The sequence below is a fragment of the Calidris pugnax genome, unplaced genomic scaffold, assembly GCF_001431845.1.
Source record: "Calidris pugnax isolate Ruff unplaced genomic scaffold, ASM143184v1 scaffold273, whole genome shotgun sequence".
Taxonomy (NCBI): domain Eukaryota; kingdom Metazoa; phylum Chordata; class Aves; order Charadriiformes; family Scolopacidae; genus Calidris; species Calidris pugnax.
The window spans coordinates 11145916-11167239 of record NW_015094508.1 but is presented as its reverse complement, the minus strand read 5'-3'; the positions used below and the strand labels follow the sequence as shown (position 1 = coordinate 11167239).

The window sequence follows — 21324 nt, the reverse complement described above, 5'->3', positions numbered from 1 at the left end:
TCTTTTTGCTTCTGTATCAAGTACAGGCCCATTTAATCATCTGCTGTAGCCCCGAAGCTTCCACAGTTTTATTTTTAAAGACTCCCTATTATCATTTCAGCTTTTCCCTTCCATGTAAAAAGTGTAGGTGCCCTGACTGAGCTCTAATTCTCAGAAGTATTAAACAATTTCATTAGGACTGGAACTGTTCCTAACCCAGCCAAGTTCTGTCTTGAATAACAGTAATGACAGAAGAGTGAGAAGCAGTGTTTAAGGAAAAAGTTGCACCACTTGACTAGTACACATATAAGACCTTCCATTCACCCCTTTCAACTGCTTTAGTATCCAATGTCATTGGGATTTTCTTTTTTTTTTTAATATATCTTTTCAGAAGTGAAAGTGACTAAATTAGCCTCTGATGAAAACTCCTGAACATACAAATTTCAGTACTCTAGCGCATTTCACAGGTTAAAAGCTCCAAACCAGAAATAATCAGAATGCTATACACAACATACCAATATGCCCCTAAGCAAACACATAGTCTGTACTAGCTTTGAAGAAATTTCTGATTTATGGTGCTGTTATAGAAACTGCCAGATTAAATAAGTAACCCATTTAGTTTTGCTTGAATGATTATATGCTGTTTGATTTTTGATAAATCTTTAAGAAGTTTCAAAACAAAATATTGCATCATTTCATACAAGTTACTGTAATGTAAAATGATGCTTTATTCTAGAAATACTTCCAGGACTGAGACAGGCAGGGAGTGGGGAGAGGGAGAGACAGGAACAATTGCTTAATAGAGATGGGTTAACTTGAAGCAAATGTCCAGTATCTTGACTTAGGGCTTAGATTTAAGAATTCCAAAGCAAACCAGTTGCAAAAGCTACCTAATGAAGAAGGTGAAAACAGAAGTATTCATTAAAATTTAAGTAATGTATGAAGTTTGTTTTGGGTTGCTTTTTTTAGTTTGGAAGGTGTATATAGAACAGACAACACAAGACTTTCAAAGGTTTGGTTGAACTTCAAAACAAAGTTGTACAGGTTAGGCCCACACCAGCTGTCTGGCACAGGTGCCTGGCTACTGCTAACTTTGAGTGATTTAACTGCACTCACTGGCACGCATGAGTACAACCTGCAAGAGTTCTAAACAAAGCTAAAATAAAATTCCTGGCAAATGACTGGTAAAGGGCACCACCTTGGCAACTGTGTTGAAATAAATTATTAAGGTCAAAACAGTCAGCTCTAATTTCCTAAAGAGTTCTTTGAAGATTACATTTTGAGTTTGCAACGGCAGACTATACACAGCTTGCTCTGAGTGCAGTCAGCACAGGAGTGGACTTCGACCGAAGTAGACAACTGTTTTATCCTTCTGACATCCAAGTCGTAATATGAATCTGTACATTAGTAATACAATTGTTATTGTACTATTGTTACATTTGTACAATTGTTTTTATGAACCTTAACATCTCTGTTATCTGTTACCACAAACTGAACAAAGTGACAGACTGAAATGAGAGAACTTTAACTATTGAAAGTTAAATCCAGCTTCAGAGAAAGTGCTTCATACACCACGCACACGTTCCTGCTAGCTGCACAAGTCTGCTTTGGAGCCCAGCAGAGTTCAGATGCACAGAGTGCCTCTGAAGCAGGTAGACTTGTACAACGTGGTTTAATATTTTGTTTACCACTTCAGGTTCAAAGGTTTCACTTTTGCGTACATGCTTAGTGAGCTGATGAACAAACCAGAAAGAACAGCTTCTTGGACCTCCCAAGTCATCAGATTTTCAGAGTTCCTCCAAACCCAGAACTCTGAACTGTCAGTTCCCAAACCCTATTTCCATAATCAGTTAAAAAGCTAAAAAGTAGCATCTAATAAAAATATTTAGAAGACAGCAAATGCATTATTGTGACAAACCTGCATGGCTCAGCTAAAACGTAATACTTCAGCTCAGAAAAAAGTGTAGTAAACTCCAGAAGACTGAGCCCTTTAGCACACACCCAGGACTATTACACATGGGAGAAAAAAAAAAAAATATCATATTTCACACTGAAAAAGAGTGTGTGCTGATGGGAATTAGTTTAACTGGTGTCAAAGCAATAGGATAAAACAGCAACTTGTAGTCATGCTAAATTTAGGTGCAATGTGCAATACAGAGGCGGGCATGAGCAGCCTAAATGAACATGCTGGCATCCAGCTCACCTGAGTATCCATACCACTGCTCTGTTCCTCCTCCTTTATATTGAGCTGTCCTGTTAAGGGACTACATAGACTTTGGGAACAATTAATAAAAATGACTGTTCTAATTTGATTCTAAAGCTCTGAAAAATTAAAGCATATCCTCAGAACTGATTTAGAACATGACTCAAGCTTCAGCTACAAAGAGTTTTAACAGCAAATTCCTTTTAATATATACCATAGAAGAGAATTAAGGCAAGCGCTTCCACTGTCAGCACTGTCAGTACTCATTTGCAGATCACCTGCACCACCTTCTATTTGCTCAGAAACAGACGTTATGCAAGACATGGTATGTATGTACATGCATAATATACACACTCTTTAATTGGTTAGAAACCTGCTATCATAGCTAAAAATATTTGCTTAAGGGGCTAATCTGTGAAAAGACTGTCTATAACTATATTCTCACATCCTTCTCTGGAAAAGATATGAACCCCTATTTTTTACTCCTGACTTTGATGTGCGTTAATCAAGGAAGAACATGTTATGCTCACGCCTTCCCAACTGCAACTGTTCCATGTCTCTCAGAAACAGCATGATAATCAAGCACTTTCCATCCCTGGAATGAAGAAAGCTGCTTTGTTTACCTGAAGATCATAGAACATCAAACTGTGTGTGAGACATCTGCTTTCTTCATTTTAAAGGTCATGAAAAAAGCAGAGTGTGAGATGTTTGCTATATGCATTTTTTCTGTAATGAATACTGCCCCCTTCACTTTCAGGAACTGTCTCCTTGTACAACACTGAAAACACCTCATTTTAGAGCTAGTAGCAATATTTAAGTTTCAAAATGTCACAGAAAGGTTTGAACTGCATTCATGAAGACTTCTAAATTTTATTAGATTTTTTTTGAAAAAAAGAAAAAACGGACCCAGCAGTTACCCAGACATGAAATTCAATCCGGATTTCAGTTGTAGTCCAAAAGGACAATAAAATATCATCACAAAAGGGACACATCTGGCATTTATGGAATGCAGTTTGGAGAAGATCTTATATATAAACAAAACAAAAGCTCTCATATCTACATCTCAATAGAAATACTGAGAAACATTTTTAACAGAAACAAGCCAACAATACCTGAACAGTAGATGTTTAAAGAGACAGGAAGACTGGAACACCTCCAAATCTGCACCTTAAATGATAGCTCAATAAATAAGCTTCAGAGTAAAAGTTAGTGAATTGAAGGTTTGAGACATTAAACCATATGTTGACCCTTCTCCTTTTAAGTCACCATAAGGTACAGCTGGAGATGCATAAAAAGGAAATGCAAAGTCATTAAAGAAGCTCAGCAAGGAGGAAGCTCACTTAAATGTTTGAGGGCCAGAGTTCAAGTCTTGCCCAAGGCTGAAGTATATGAAGAATTGCTAACTCTTCCTTTCAGGCTTAGTAAGTGACTGTTGTACACAAAAGAGAGGGGGGACAACTGCAAGGTATGTTAGAATCTACTAGATAGACTGGGCATCTCCAACATGGAAGTACAGATTAAAATCTACCAAAACCCACTAACACTTTTTAAATTTAGACAAGACTAAGCCTGTTGGTTTATATTCATGATAAAGCATATGTGTATTTTAGCATGTATTTTAATACTGCTGTTACTGATGAATAATTATTTTTTCCCCCATGCCTCCACGTTATAACATAGTAGACACATGCAAGGAGTTGCAAACAAACTAGGCAATGATGCTTGTCCTTAACACTCTAAGCTGCCACCATAACTTACCGGCTTCCAGAAACATAGGTGGCTTTCTTGGTTCTACTCTTCTAGACATTTGTTCAAATGGGTTTTTGAACCTAGCCATAAACTTACACAACCCAGAACTGCAAAAAGTTCCACAGCTCACTCCAACATCTTAATCTTCATGGGGGGAAAAAATAAAAATAAAAAACTACAAATATTTTTGCCTTCCAGTTTTACCATTAGGAGGAAATGGGAACATTTGTTCATTACACAACTTCACTTGTACCACTTCAAAGTCTCCTTTCTTATGCCCAATCTCATCAACACACACCCACTCTATTTCAGACCAAGAGCTCTTTTTACTTGGGGATGCTGCATACCAAAACTATTTTATGCTTTTGTTCCAAAACTATTTGTTAATTTTGTAAAGCATAAAATGATGAGAGGATGATGAGAAGGGATAAGGGATTAGAGAAGAAAACAGGAAAGTACAATATGCATAGTGGAAGCACTTAATGGATTTTTACACTGGAAGCATAGCTTTCCTCCTATGAATTAAGAAATAAAAAAAAATATTAGATTTGTCTTTTTGACTGTATAACTGAGCATGAATCCCTAAAAATATTCAAAACTGACCTAAGTTCTACTACCACACAGGAATAATAGGTTAAAATTCAGAACACGTGATTCTATATGCAACACTGATTTTGAATAAAATTCAAAATAAATGCACATCTCTAACTCCTGTGTGCATTTATTTTATGCAAATGAGGGTAATAAGTTTGCTACTAATAATTTTGTCCAGTTGATCCAGAAATTTACCCCAGGCTATAATTTTAGAGCCTACTGACCTCCTCCAACTGGCAAAACTCAAATGCCCTCCTCTTAGTGGCTTATTAAGATCCAGGTATGTAGGCACATGACCTAAGAGCATTGAAACTACCCTTTCAGATGTGGGGCACAATTTCCATAAGAAACCCAGAATGATTTACTGGGTCACTGCATCCATGACATCCACCTGTAGGGGACAACGCTCCACTTTACCCTTCTTTCACCACTCACTAATTTAGTTTTTGTTTACAGCTTCCTGCATATGGAAAAGCCTCAGCTGAGAGTAGAAGCACCACAGGTGAGCCCACACCGAAGTCATCACTTCAAGTCAAGCTTTGATCAAAAAAGAAGAGCCCTCTTATATTGTTTTCTAGGGAGCAATAGGGACAATAGAAAAGAGGGAACAAAACAGTAGCTGGGAATACAAATCTACCAGCTCATCAGTTAAAAGACAACAGACAAATCTTGCGTCTAATACGTCATTCTTGACATCTCAAAGCACCAGTTGCACAGGGAAGAACAAACATTAAGTGATCAAATGAGCACAGAGGACAGTGAGAAAAAACCTGCACACATGTATTTAAAAACCACACACAGAGAGAAGAGTTCTAACTAAGAGGGTGTAAAGGTATTCTGGAAAAAGAATGGCAAGGTGTTTCTTCAAAGCTAAGCTTCAGAGAGCTCAAGGAACTCTAATATCAGAAATTATTCTGAACATACTTTAACATTTCCAATAACATTCAAACACTTTTGTTTATAACAGGGAAAAAATTCCAGTGTGTCAGACACTTCCTTTTAGTTTCCCTGATACCTTGCTGCAGTTGAACTGTCAGGTAAGTTTTTAAAGTAATGAAACACCTAATAATGACAAAACTGAGTAGGAGATTCTCTTAACAAACCTCTATATTTTCATATGGATACATCCAGTGTTTATTAGTTTTCATTGTAAATTTGAACTGCTTTCCTTGCTATTCCACATCTAACTTTGAAGGCAGATTTCAAATTCTTGTTTCTTTTTAGAAAAAAATCCCAGTGTCTAGACAGGGCTCAAAGTTTCTAACTCATTACATATATTCTAGGAGAAGCACAAAAAATGCAGTAGCGATACCAATGTCATCATCCCAAGCTAAGAAACAGCTCTTATGACCAAGAATACAAGGTTAGTCGGACTCACCTTCCCTCGTTGATTTTTGCTTTGTCTCCTTGACAAGAGAAGTTCTCAATGTAACCTAGGCTGCAGTTGATCCGTGACCAGTCGGGCTGGCACACAGCGAGGAAGTGAGGACGCAGTCTGCCTATGGAGTACTTGGCAATGTCTGTCAACGACTGGCTAGCAGCTGCTCCAAAAATGAAGGTCCCAATGGCTTTGTAAATAGTGGCTATGTAGTTATTTCTGACAAATGAATTTGAGTGCAAATGATTATAAAGGACAGAGAGTGTCTCTCCTAGGATTATCTGAAAGAGAAATAAGGACAACAGTTAAAGATAATCTCTTTAAAAGAAAGATATTACTCTGTTGTTAATACTTAGACATATAGTATCAGAAATTATTTTTTTATAACATTAAGCTGAAAATTTAAGTTTTCCCAAGAGTCAGCAGTAACCATGCCCAAACTTCTAACTTTTATATAGAAGAAAAAATGTTCTACCTTTCCCTGCTTTATGTTGAACTTATTGATTTATTGATTTTCAGAATATCTATTAAAACAAAGCCGTATCAGAGTAACATTTATGCATATTAATTAGCATGGCCCTAATTAGAAACATTTTCTCCAGTATTATATTTTATTTTACATTAAGCCTTCTTCAACTAAACTTCTGCCAAGCAAATTTTTTCTATTTCATTACAAAGTTATTTTTTTGTGAAGCCAGAGACCTTTCTGAAAGGTCTACACTTTATTTCCAGATGTGAAAGGCTAGTTATTTAAACAAAGAAAACTCCTATTCCTCAGGAAAATTAAATCATTAGGGGAGAAAAGAAAACTAATGAGAGTAGATAAAGACTGGCATTACTAAGGTCTTTCCAAGGATTTTTTTACACTGTTATATCCAAGGCATGTGCATCAAATGTGTTGACAGGAAAGCAGACTTACTTTTGTTTTCCTGCAACTTTACTTTTTGCAGAAAGTGAGTTTTTCCTTAAACTAAGTATAAAACTTCACCCCATAAGGTTGGATGTTGAACCAGACACTCCTATTTTGTACAGAAAGGCTCAACTCATACCGATCATCAGATGGGTGAGAGCCTGTATGCATATACATAAAATGATCTTTAAAAATCCTGTCAAGACTAAATGATAATTCCATTTGCCACTTGAGAGTGACAAGTCCAGGATGCCAGCTGAGCAGCACTTGGGCGAATGAAACTGTTATTAGACACTGGCACACGGGCAGGCAAAGCAGCTGTCAGTTTTGCACATTAAGGCAAACAGACAACCCCATCAGATGCGTGACACTGAAGTTTAACACTCTGCAGCATACCAAAACATGGACTGAAGCAGAGAAGCATCAGAACATAGACTGAAGCTGAAAAAGTTTTCAGTACAATAGATGTTGGTAAACTCTTATTCAGAATCTATTTATCCCAGAGAGTAATCTCTTAATGAAGACAGTTGAACAGAAATATCATCACCATGACTAATAAATAATAAACCATGACCTTTGTCATGGTTTGGGCGGTCCTCAAACCAGGACACTTTTAAAGAACACTGCTGCAAAACCTGCAAGGAGGTCACTTATTAAGTTATGTCAATAAAGCCAGTTCACTGGACACAGACATCAAAGATTATTCATCTTTAACAATCTGACTGACCATTGAGTAAAGGACACCAATATTTGCTTTTACCATCTGACTTTAAAGCAATCTTCACAGAGAAGCCTGATTTCACAACTAAAAGATGGTCCCTGATGTTACAAAGGAAACTTTGTTAGCTAAATGTTCATACAGGCCCATATGGAGACTGGATAAATTCAAAGAAAATACATCCATTAAAGATTACTATTTTCACTTAAGTCTTTTCTAACTCAGGAAGTCCCTACACTGCAAATGACCAGTAGCTCAGTACTGAGGACAAAATACCAATTTTTGCTTTCTCTGTTCTTCTGTTCTTCCTCACTTCTCCGTTTCAACCACTGCTAGAAATGAAGTAACAAGCTAGATAGACGAGTTGTGACCAAGTACTGCTGCTCTTAGGTAATATTGACTACCAGTGGTAGTAACAGTGTGGAAAAAAGCAGTCCTACCTTAAAAGGCAGGACATTTTAGAATAAACCACTTGCCAGTTAAAACTTTTGTGTCTCTTCTATTATCTGCTCTTGAAGTATTTATCTAGGTTTTTGAAGAAAAGGAAAACTAAGTAAAGTCACAGTTTTGATTCCCAGTCCCACATTTCTACAGCTAAGAAAAAAAATTCCACTAAAGAGTAAACATAAGCTGCAAGTTGACCTTTATATTGAAACCTAGATAAAAATCCCTGCAGTCCTTATGTAAGAGTTAGATTGCCATATGCAGTCCTTATGCAATAAAGTTAGATTGCCATAATATTCCTCCTGATCTCAACCCATTAGCCTAGAGAAACAGCTGGCCGATACTGAGGTTCACATGTAGCTGCTCTTTTTTCCAGCTTTGATACCTAAAATATACTTGGATAAGTATTTATACATCTAAAAATCTTATTTGGCATAAAGGAGCTTTAACTCCACTCAAAGTGTAGCTCTGATGAGCTTGGATGTCACCCAACACAGAGCCATGAGTGGAGCCTGAAGCCTTTTAGCACATCTGGACAGGGATTTTGAAGACCCTGTTGAAGGTCCATTGTTGGAACTAATGTGCAGTCCCATGAGACACAGAATACAAAATGGCTAACTGATGAGGTCCATCTCTCCCCCCTGTCTATGTCCAAGTACATGTCCTCACCACTTTTTGCCCAAGCACTAACGTACTCTTCCAGGAGCCATTTCACTCAACATAGCTCAAAGCAAGCTGCTGTTTTCTGCCAGGGTAAGAAATTTTCACTAGCTTATCCAGGTTCCAATAAGCCACCAGAAGTGGCAAAAGACAGGGTAAGAGTGGGATCTCACCTTTTGTCTGTAGTAAGCTATTAGGTTAGCTCAGCTGACAGCATGTAATTAAATCTTAAGGACACAGAGTCTCTATAAACTCAAGCCAGTTCAATTGAGGTAAGAGTTGTGGTCAAAGAGGGAAATCCCAAACTGGCAGTTGCAAAGGCAATCCCCCCAGCTCACTCATCTGGTGTGAAGGAGGTAAGGAGGACAGTACCCTGTTTTCAACAAGATTAGGTGCAGCATGAAAGAGAGCTCTACCATTAACTCAAATAGGCCCAGTGGTTTATCCTGACCTTTGAGGAAATATCCAGGAAAAACCTCCCTGGCTACTAATTCTTTTTATTCTAGTTATGCTTTTGATAAGTTCTAGTTGGAAGCCATATTTTCTATTAAAGAAATTGGTATCTGTTGTTACACACAGAAGTATTTCCAACAACTCTGTGGCACAAAAAAATGCTCATACAAACTTACATTCTGCAAGCAGTATCTCCCCAAAATCAAAAAGCTTAAGAATTATTTAAAATACATTACTGTTATTCTTAACTGATATGATAAGGGAAGAAGTTTTTATTTCTCAGACTATAGAATTAAGCCATCATAGTTCTGAGGAATTCTTTTTCTGTTCTAGAATTCTGGCTGCTTGACCTCAATTGAAGAAAACCTTCTAGTTATTCTTGCCAGAACACCATTTCTACTCCTTGAGCACCTGGTCTAAGGACATTATTTTAAAGCCAAGAAATCTTATAGAATACAGTTTTAGAAGTCTGTATTAACAGATTACCCCTCCTCCCTCTTCCCCACCCCCATTGAAATCAAGTGCAATGAAGAAAAGTTTAACTTACAACAATTATACTGAAAGGAATAAGTATTCCCGCTAACAACTTATAAGAAATGGTGTCCTCTTTGTATGGATATCGGATGGATTCATCACTACAGAAAACTCCTCTCTGGAAGGGGATACGTCTTGAATTGAGAATTGCAAAAGGCAAGCCAGCTAGCAAAAAGGAATAAAAAATACATTACAAAAGCAACACAAACTCTGGCGATGATTATACCCCCGCATTTCCAAAGAGAAGTGCATAAAGAGGAACGGGCATGCAGCAAGTTAGAAGGTTATGCACTTCCTTTGGCCAATGGCTACTGCCTTGTCTTTGCAGCTCCCAGGAAGGACTGTTGAATGAAGGAGAACAGGACAGGACTCCTCTCACCTTAGTATTTGTGGCACATGGAAGTATGGAAGCATGTTAAGTCCATAATTGAGTAAAGTGTTCAGTAACAAATACTGAGTTGCTCACTCTGCTGCTAGTGCCACAATTACTAACTATTCCTTTATACTGCAGCAAGCAAGAGTTGCCCCTTTGTACCTTCTCTGGACAGTTTTACAAGTCAGAGAGCATAAACTGCATTTCAGGAAAGCAGAAGAGGGGTGCTTTTCAGGGAGCGCAAGTGCAGAGGAAGTTTTCAGAACAGATATGGAAAAAAGGAAAAATTACACATGCACGCGATCCCCTCACTTCCACACACACTGGATATTTCCCTGGAACAATATGGTCACTACACAAGCCCCACAACCTTCGGGTGTAGAGGTCTTGTCTCTCACGAAAGAGGAAGCCTTTGGCTCATCCTAAACTCAACAGAACACAAGGTTAAGGCTCACAATATTTTGTGCTATTGCACCTGTAAGAGACATACAACACTAGCCAAAACTAGTCACTTGAACAGCAAAGTCTTTTTTTTTTTTTTTAAATCTCAAGATAGGGTACAAATTACTACAAACATTTCTAAACCCTGATACACCATCCTTGATACATGTACTGCATCTCCACAATCTAAAGGGGTGAATAACCTCAGAAAGAAATGGCTGTATAGAAAAAAAGGAAGTGAGGGACTACCAAGAATTTCCAACAAAATGAAGTAATCTTCTTTAACTTAGGGATGTACAGCCCAGGTGCATTAAAGTGCTTAAAAGCCCTTGAATTTGTGCTCAAAATTCTGCAGTACTGCAGATAAAATATATACCAACTTTAAAAGCTAGACAACAAAAACCATCTGGACAGAGACACTAGGTCCTAATCTACCAGTAAAGGACCAGAAGAATGCAAAACAGCCTCCTTTCTTATTGCCAGAGAAAGATGTTGCTATAGTTCCAGTTCTCCGTTCAGGACTCCTTTGCCAAGGCATAGACCACCTCTTCCTTTCCTATACACAGCTACCCCTACATAAGTTAGTACAAACAGAAGTAAACATGGGAAGAACAGGAGGGGGAAAAAAAAAACCACCACAAAACAAAAAGCCAACCAAGCAGTAGGAGAACTGCTACGGAAGGGAACAGAAGAGAAACAACTAAGTTACATGGTCAGGTTTTAAAAGAAAGAAAAAGACAATCAGATCTTTTTTCATCTTCTTCCTCCATTAACCTCCATCCATTAAGTCCTCAAAACAAAGCCTGACTGATGGGCTCATTATGAATGAGCTATCATTTATTTGCTATCAATTTTGTTCTTCACCCCATAAAGTTACTGCTTAAAAGAATGTTTCAGTCTGAAAACAGACACAGAAGAACAGAAAATAAACTAATGGCTCATAAGGTGAAAAATTACTTGACGTAACCTCTGTTGAAGCACACACATCTTTTTTCCACGACTGAGCAGTTAGTTACAGGCTTATCATAGTGCCCATGTATTCCAGCCAAGCCCATTGCAAAGAATCAAGAACCTTCTGTACTGTTAAGAGTTGTAAAATCAATAGCATGCAAAACTTCCCCTCTGAAAGTGACAGAAAAAACCCACTGTAGTTGTGATGAGGGCTTGTTTCCAGTTCCACACCAGCAGGACTACAACTGACCTAGCTCTGGAAGCTGTCCAAGCACACCAACAAAGCAAAAGGACAGCAGGATGGGCTACAAGCCAAGCCAGAGCCTCACCAAAACACTGACCCATTCAGACACCAGCCAGCACAAGAGCCTTGGAGCTGGACTCTGCAGTACAGTGCAAAAACATAGCAAAAAAAAACAAAAAGAAAAAAATCCCTCTCCTAATATTTCTCCTATTGGTAAGAATAGCAGGGTTTTTTTAAAAAGGCTGCATCCCAGACCTCATTTCTGCCCTCCCCTTGTGTTATTATTGTGCCAGCATGTCATCATCAGTTGTTTAGTATTTAGCTAACCTGTGCAGGGGAGGAAGCAGAAGCAGTGTGCAGTCATGATGAGGGTGACTTGTTAACGTAATGCTGTGGTGGTTCCAATACCATTTATACTATAAAATATGTAAGGAATGAAAACTTCACCCTTTGCCCTGTACACATACTAACACCAAGATTCAAAACTCTGTATTTGAGGAAAACTATACAGATCTCCAGAACTGAAAAATGAGGAATACACAAGTAACAGTCTCTTGACTATTTACAGATTTACTTCTTCAGAGTAGGTAGTTTAATCTTAATCATCATGGTAAAGCAGTTGCTCAAAAAATTCAGTTGCTCACAAAGTCCAGCCTAGAAAAACTTTATCACAGCTTCAGCATCATAGTTAGGTGGTGCCACTGGCATCACATCACCACCTCTGCATCATCCCTCTTAAAGGCCTGCTCTATGAATAATAGTGTCGTGGTAGCTTACTCCTCATTTCCTCCTACCCACACCTAAATGTTTCAGCTTCTTATTGGAGATAAAGTTCTCAGAGTGCTGGTGTTATTCACATAGGGGAGAGGGAGGGGACGGGGACAACACTACTTTTTAAAAAATGTAATTGCCTGCTGCTAAATCAGAAATGGAAAGCAATGGTATGTGGATCCTGGGAATGAAGTCCCTCATGAACTGACAACGTGCTTTTCTATGTAAAGAGAAGCTGCTTGAAATGCATGCTCACCCTTCAGCAATTAGTCTGTAATTGCTTGCAGCATCATCCTATATCAAGATCATGCAAACAAAATACCAAACAACTCAAGTTTGGTTTTGTTTTGCTTTTTAAACAAAGAGCAGCCAAAATAAGCTATTAAAATGCCTTCTCTCTCAATTTCTTTCCCCTTTTACTCTATATGAAACCAATCCCATTTTGCTAATTAAGAATTATCTTCATTTCATCTGTTTCCTAACGTCATAACCAGCAAAATTTAGGTAAAACTGTATGAGTCTTAAAATTCTATGTATATACCTGGTTTGAAGTAACAATTAGTTGGAGGAGCAATGCACTGAAATACAATACTCCTAAAAAAGCTTATATAGTAAACTCCATGAAGTGTTTCTTCACTTTCCTCCAACTGTACAACAGATTTAAAAAGTAATTCCACCAGTGATATTGCTGTTGTCAGCACATTTCAGTGCTGAAAGGAGATGTGTTCTATGAAAGCTTGAGATATATCTTAATTTCTAAAAACCACACTAGAGTAAAATTGATCAGATTGACTTAATATTGTTAAACTTAAAACTAAAAGACACCAAATTATATTTGCAATTTACCTTTTTCTCAATGCAAGGCAGTTACCTAGTACTGGATTTTGATGTCTTTAATTGGTTAAAGTACACTCCAATGTCAATATCTACTCCCTCAGAACATGCTCCATACAGCAGGTTTAATTTACTTTTTTTTAAACACATACAGATTGCCTTCAATATTAGCTGGTGGGTGGGCAGCAAAAAGTAGATGTCAAGCCAGAGGGGCAGCAAATCCTACTGTTTCTGGCAAGTGAAGCCATCAAGAAAAACTTCTCACAATACTTCGGGGTTTTGTTCTGTTTAAAATGAATCAGCAAAGTTTGGTTTCATGGGATTTAAAGTTTGTTTTTTAAAAACAAACTGAATTTCTAGAGTCAAATCAAAGTTATTTCAAATATATAGTTTAAGTACTTCTGTGAGTCTGCCTCAAAGCAATGCAGAGACAGGGGAAAAAAAAACACATTTTGCTTTTTCATTAGTTGGATAAACAAGCAGAAGAACTGGCGTAGGTGATGAAGACACAAATGCTTTTACTCTACTAAGTACAACAGTAGGGTTTTCCCTAGATTTCCAAGAGAGATGTTACTTTTTCACCCTGAGAGATAGCATAATTTTAGAAGAAAGGATTAAGTTTTTGCATTTCAGAAGGTATTTCCTCAGTATGAAACCAGCTGGCACAGAAGGACTGGATACGAGTGAAGATGGTGGTATACTTCCTTACTAGAAGATACCCACATAAAAAGCCTAACGTAGTTTCTCAAGGAAGTAACAAAGATTCCACAGCAGATCAGTGGCAAAAAAGTCCTATTCATCTGGCATAGTCATGTGTTGCCACAGTAAGTTAAAAGAATGGCTCCGCTTTTTCCATAAATACCCATTTTCCTCCTCAACAAGTAACAATTTCTAAGGGCAAAGTTTGGCACATTAAAAAGGAGAATTAGCAAAAATTAGTTTGGCTCACTTTTACATTCATGTGGAAGAAGTTGGGGAAGTTGTTTTTTTGGTTTTTTAAGTACTCTTTTTAAGTAAGCAGTGGAGATGGCAGAGGTTCATTAAAGGCTTTCTACTGAATACTTCCCATACGACGATATCAAAACGTATCCCTGATGTATACTTTATTTTCCAAGTCAATTGTAACACAGTGAAGAAATTGCCTAAAGGGAACATGACAACAGGTATGTTAAGAGGAATTATAAGGCTGGGAAGAGTTTACCAGAAGGGTAATCTCAAGGATAAAGCCAACAAGCTAGTGTTATGCAGTGCATCATTAATGAATAACTAGTAGATGTACTGCTGACAGAGCTGGCAATTCTTTGTTTGATACAGTGGAAAATCAAGGTCAGCCAGCTCTGCCTGCAAAACAACTCCTGAAGACTGAAGCAAGAGAACAGATGGAGATTTGTGCAGTAGTAAGTTTAGAGTCAAGTACTTGGAGGTTAAAATCTGATGAGTTAGCAGCTTGTCAGTTCAAAATATGAGGGGAAAATAATGTCTGCTTATTATGGTTGTTATATATCAGCATTACCAGGTGGGCTATTAGACAAGTCTTTCAAAAGGCATTAAGAATTTTAGCCACCCAACAAGAGCTTCTTCTGAAACAGCAGTCAGAACTTGCAAGCATGTTTGGTTTTAATTCAACCATCTTCAACACAGACAGAAGGACTGCTGAGGCCCAACTTTCCTGGGCAACCTGTTCCAGTGTCTCGCCACCCTCACAGTAAAGAATTTCTTCCTAAGATCTAATGCAGATCTCCCCTCTTTCAGTTTAAAACCATTGCCCCTCATCCTATCACTCCACTCCCTGATAAAGAGTCCCTCCCCATCTCTCCTGTAGGCCCCCTTTTGGTACAGAAAGGCCATTATAAGGCCTTCTCTTTTCCAGGCTGAACAACCCCAACTCTCAGCCATATATTTGCAGATTAAGACTTTGGCTTCTCCTCAGTACTACAATACCACTACTTTCCATCTCTTAAAAGGAGCTTGGGAGTTCAGAAAGGCACCTAGCAAGAAATACACTTATACTATCACTCCACAGTTCACCAAGATCAGCTGCTGTATTTTGTATTTCAGCTTTCTCAAGAAGAGATAGGTAGAAACATCTCTCTGCATGTGCGTTTTACTGCTCAGGGCAGAACAGAAAGAGGTACAATGAGGTGAGCCAGAGGAAGGGAAACAGAAGACCAGCACAAAAGTTTCCCTGTTGCTCATCACTGGTTTCTGGTGCAGTCCCTTCCCTTTTTCACCACCCCCTTGAGTCTCTCATCCAAGTCATGGATGTCAACACCAAGTTGAGACTTCAGACAAACAAAAATCCATACCACAGACTTTTTATTGCTTAAATGGTAAGACTTTAAAATACTTAAGTTGCAACTCCCTCTCCCTAGGTTTCTCCCTATTCCATCTTATTCTTTCATACTAAATAATTACTAAATAATACCTTCAAAACCAACTTCAAACCACTGTGACTGCATGGCTCTCTCATAGTTATGTCCAACCTTCACTCATTTAAAAAGCCCTTGTCTGGAGCTCCTTCCACTTTAAGGCTGCCAGCTATTTTACTCAGTTTCATATACTGTGTGTTCTTAATGCAGTGATGAAGAAATGTACCTGAAGGACTGAGAATAGTACAGTATCAGGTCCACAGACTTAACAAGCAATTTATTTATTTAAAATGAACCGCATCTGGTAAGAGTGATTTGTGCAAATACCAAACTGGAAGTGGTGTTCCTCAGATTTTTGCTCAGCTGATTTCAAACCATGCCACAGACAGGGCAGATGTGGGGCCAAAGCTGGATGCAGCAACTACCGTTTCTCATCCTCTGTCCCACACAGCACTAATCTAACCAAGGAATTACTCATTAATTCAACCACAGCACATCACCCTGCACACTTCACATAGTATAAACATGGGTTGTTATGATTATAATATGTTGGCTTTAAACAGAGTTTGAACGAACACAAATGAGTGGTTTATTCCTCAGAATAAGCTTGGATTCAGAGATGAGTATTATCTGTACAGGACAAACAGTATCAAGTAGAACTCGTGCCAGATTATTAAGTTCAACAGCATTGCCAAAAAAGGTTTCCAGTACAATGAATATGCCAAAAAACTATGGAGATAAAACATTACTCTCCATTTAAAAAGTTTAACAGACAAGAGGCTAGAGGTCTTGTTCAGAGCATAATAAAATTAATACATAACTTGAAACCTGAAAGTTAAAGGATGCTAAAGTCCATTCTAGTGTCAAATAGCAAGTTTCATTTTAATTAGCTGGAAAACTACCAGTGGGCCATAAAGCTGTGACACTGCTGAAAAAAAAAGTTCATGTCTACCAACCTAACAGTCTTCAACAGGTTTCATTACAGGCCCCTGCTTTATCAGTCTCTACCACAGCAGTAGCTACATTTGTCCCTCAAGAAACATATAGATTAGCCCAGTACGTGCTTATGTTGTTAATTAAATAGGCGCTTTCAATAAAAGCTTCCCTGCAAAACACAGCATAAAAGAAGATTAGTTTACTTTGCTAGGGAAGAAATCAGGAGATTGCATCCAAAGTATGACTGTGCTAATCTGTAAGAAGGAAGTTAGTCAGAACATTGATAGACATGGCAGGAGACATTTCTTAAAACATTAAGCCTCATGCCCAGTAGGTTAAAGCTGGCACAGGGACAAAGCTACTCAAGTCCCCTTTGGGAAGGCATCATGATAGTGAAGACATTAGCCTTTGCCAAACCTGACTAAAATTTTTTTGGTTTTGTTTTTTGAAATAGAAGACAATGTGACCTCATCACCTAAGTATCTTTTGGATGTTTTCAAGGTGGAGAAATTAAGTCCTACAGGCCCATAACATTCTTCTCTCCCAAAGAAGTCCCAAATAGCAGAGCTCATATTAGAGACATGACTTACTCAGAACTCTGTTTACTACCAAATGCTTTCCCTGTAAGGAACATCAGTATTTGCATTACCTGTTTACTAGCAACAGTCGTGGCTAACTACTCTTTCCCAGAAACTCAGAGCATCATTAAGACCTGAAATCTTGTCCTCTCACAAATCAGTCCATCATAGATAAACTCAGCAGTGGGTTGTGTCCCTTTGGCCAAGCAGTTTTGTCAGGGAGCTACAGAAACCCTGCTCAGAACCTAGTCATGGGGAGCCAATGAAAACTCATCAACTCTTGAGTTGGTTCTGCTCCTTTGGCAAGAAGGATGCTTCAGAAAGGCCTTCTTTGTGCTTCTCCTTCCTCCAGCTACCCTTAGATCTAAGAGAAGGTGTATGAGTGTCACTGAAGGCAGCATTTCGAATAAACGAGGTGACTGGAGGAAGAGAAAATTGATTTGGAGGTGAAGTCCCCAGAAAAAATGAATAGGACACATGCAAATAGACACGGTTAGACCTTGCTGCAAGAGAAAGACACTGTCAGTAATTTGTCGTTCATACCTGGAAGAGCTGATCTCATGCAGACAGCTAGAGACCAAAAATGCCAGACCAAGTATATTATCTTAAAGATTAATTTCAAAATATTCTTAGAGTTGCAATCCAGCAACACCACCCCCTACTAGTCATCACTTTTAGACTATTCAGAATTACTTTTTCTTTAAAAGACTTGTGAAGGTAGAATTATCAGATGGAACTTCTTGAAATGTAAATTATGGACATGTGCTGCTCCAGCCACTGTCCTAGACATCTAACATATTATCCAGAGCAATACCAAGGTTTGTTTGACCTCAAGTCTCCAGAAATTCTAAAATAAAAATTGTGCTTCCCATCCAGTCACAGAAAACTATTTCAAAAATTGAAAAGTCTATGAAGTGGCACTTAGAAACTTGTGTTTATTCTTATCTTTCTCAGACTTTTACTGATCAAAGTTGGCAATGGGAACAGAAAGTTCAGAGCTATAAATGCAATTGTAAATTCTAAGAGCATTTTTTTTTTTTACTTTTTTTAAAAAGAAGATCCCTGTGAGTTCCTAACACATCTTATAAATCTTCATGAAATGTTCCTAAGACAAATCAATGTTCAAGTAGTCTAGTTTTTTATGCACAAAGATTTCTTAACAATGAAATAACTATGCCTTATTATTATTAGTGCAGGTTTGGTTGTTCCATTTTTTCCCTTGAAGTTGTTTTATATTCCACCGTGGGCCTACCCCAACAACTGAACCAGACAAGACCTTTTATTATTATACATCAAGGTGTTCAGGCCATTTCTTACTGCACTCTGAAGACAAGCAAGCTGTTAGTGCAACAAGAGGCATATTCACAATAATATTTTGAGCATTTCTGCTTAAATTTCATGAGGCCTCAGGGACTAAGGACTAAATATCGGGATCAGCAATACCTGTATATTGCCGAATGCTAATGGGAAGCGCTAGAACCATTCTGCTACTCTTTTATTTATGTTACAGATATGATTCCTTTCGCTTCCCTTAGCTTCCTACCACAGGTACTTATTTCTCGTTTGTGATGTGACAAAGCTCACGTGTAAGTCCTACTTAGGCTTAAGTATCCTGTTTGAGGGAGTCTTTGATTAGGGAAGAAAAGTTTGCACAAAAGTGTGATTTATCAACTATGTCAGGATATTATTTTCGACTAGATGTGGGATAATCAGTGTTACTGTCCAATAAGCTTTCATGAGCCAGCTGTGTCCCTGCTGAGGATACTGACTCTGGAACATACTACTTCCAAAAACTTAAGCTGCCTTGGAAAAAGGCGCAAGCATCCATTCAGTCAGTCCAAAACAAAACCCAGTCTGAATGTAAGAGTCAGACCGATTTCCAGACTGATCAACTTCCCTGGTCCATTTTGAATAAAGCTAGCTTTCTAGCTTGAAGCTAGAAAGCATTCAACTGGAATACACTTTTAACTGGGTAATAACCCAAATTTCCTACTCCCTAGCTCTGCAGCTTACCCTAGCTTCAAGTTTTCAGTAGCCATAAATGATTTTTCACCTTTTGCATGAGGCTCAAGAACTCCCTAAATCTAAAACTGAAACTAAGAAAGCCAGTTAGGTTAACATGTTAACTACAAAGACATACAAAACTATACGCATTATAGTGATTACTTTCTCACTAGATTACAGAAAATCTGTGTTGCTTTAAGGTTTGTAAAATGTTTAGACTGAAGAAAACTGATCTGGATAACCTGTATTCTTGTTACAGAGCTCCAAACGCTTCAAAATTTTATTATTTTTTTTTTTTTAAATAATTCTCAGCATGGAGACCAGACATGATTGTTCCAATCATATATTCCAATCCCCTGCACCTTAAAGACAGGCAATAAAAATTCACTGTGTCAATCCTACAAGAGTATCATAGAAGAAAAATACCATAATAGACTGGATTTGCTGACAAGTCTATTTGCTGACAAGTCTATTTCTAAGTAATAATTTTAGATATCTTGGCAGTTAAAGTTACAATAGCTGTCCACACCACTCTTCAGATTAACTAACTTAGCTGTAAATCAGATATTTCTCCACTGCTTTACGAGCCAGAAAAACAAAAATGCACTCTCAATTGACTTTCTATTACAGGAACAAGTTTTTCAAATCTAAAAATCGAAGATTTAAAAAAAAAAATAAAGCAATTCAACAGATTATCTAACTGCAACTGAAATGCCTCTTTAGAAGTCAGAATTACAGAGAGCTGCAATTGCTAGTTCACCTGTACACACATCAATTAAAGTACACAAGAACCTCACTGGAAGACAAATTTTCTTGAAGTTGTGTTGAAGATATATGTCATTACACTTCAAAATAACAAATGTTAGACTATTTTCCTCAAAACTGAAACTATACTAATGATAACAACTGTTGCATCTGCCCTTTAGTTACAGCATAGTACTAATGCAAGCTTTAATAAATAAGCATTTAAGGAAAAACTGGAGTAATGCATGTAGAGATTCCTATTTCTGTTCACTCGTTTTAAATGACTGCTTCCATCCTTAACCCAGTTTAGCATATACTTCTTACTGATTAATTTAGCATATGCATTTATCAGAAGACCAAATATTACGGCCATCTCTAATACAGTTTGGTAAACCACTGCAGGCAGAAACAAGATGTAGTTTTAGGTTGAGGACTATTCTGAATAGTTAAATTTGGTTCTTTAAGCCAGTTCAAAAGTTACTAAAATTTTTTATATAATCAGGCTTTAAATATTGTTAGAAAAACATACTGAAGAGTTAAATTGTTCTTCATAAAAATCATGTGGTCTCGAAAGCACTGAGCTTCTTTTCTACAGGCAACTAGATTTTCAGCCTCTATATCCTGTTTTGAAGTGTTTGAAGAGTCATCACATTTTTTCAAACTTAAGAAAACCCATTGAGTCTAAATTAGACTAATTTCTGTAGAAAGTATATGGAAGCAACATGGTCACTAGTTAGAGGTTTTTGCACTCCAGTACAGTTTTAACACTTGTGATGTTATCAGACTAACCCATTCTGAACAGGGGATATATTTATTCTGTAGCATTTTGGAAGCCTGTAGTATTTTTCCCCCAATGATAAAAGCCTAGACTAACTAATATAGTTTATATACTGATCTCCATTTTTTTTTCTGCTCCTAAAACAAACAAGATTAACAATCCTAGCAGTTAGAGATTAGTTCCAGATTTTCTGTGCAAACAGAAACTAGCAATGGCACCTTTCACATGCATATAACTATACATACATGGGATTTTGCCTATATAGACTGTCCTAAACTCACAGTCAGTGCTGAATTCTTGGAAGGCATACATTTCACTCCCATCACCAAAGCTCCCTATATATTAGCTACTTACAGATAAAATGGGCAGGGTGAACCCCACTGTGTAGAGGACAGTGGATGTGATGGTACTGTCATGGAACGGATACTTGATGCTGTCATCATTACAGAAAAAGCCTCTCTGATACGGTTTTATTTTGGCCAAGTTTAGAACACCAAGGGGTAAGCCAGCTGTTGGTGGAAGGAAAACAAAAAACAAAAACAAGAAATACATGTGGTTAAATCAAAAAAAAAAAAATAGTTTTTAAACATGCATGGAGGAAGCTACCAAACATGCAAAACTCAAATTCCTAGGTATCATGCAAGCATACACTTACCAAATACTGTTTATAGAATTTTTT

At 37.7% G+C, this 21324-nt stretch overlaps 1 protein-coding gene across 2 annotated transcripts in view; it reads right to left on the bottom strand.

Annotated features, from left to right (window-relative positions):
* Window positions 1-21324, bottom strand: part of PLPP1 (phospholipid phosphatase 1) — a 61357-nt gene that overhangs the window by 23036 nt on the left and 16997 nt on the right. Inside the window, exons 2-3 of one of the 2 annotated variants that reach the window (XM_014964996.1) lie at window positions 21000-21154; window positions 5904-6184 (exon numbers count right to left, since the gene is read on the bottom strand). In XM_014964996.1, coding sequence (XP_014820482.1) covers window positions 5904-6184; window positions 21000-21154 — 436 coding nt within the window. Of the gene's footprint in view, window positions 1-5903; window positions 6185-9635; window positions 9788-20999; window positions 21155-21324 lie in introns of both variants that reach the window. The other variant, XM_014964997.1, reaches the window with a different exon arrangement.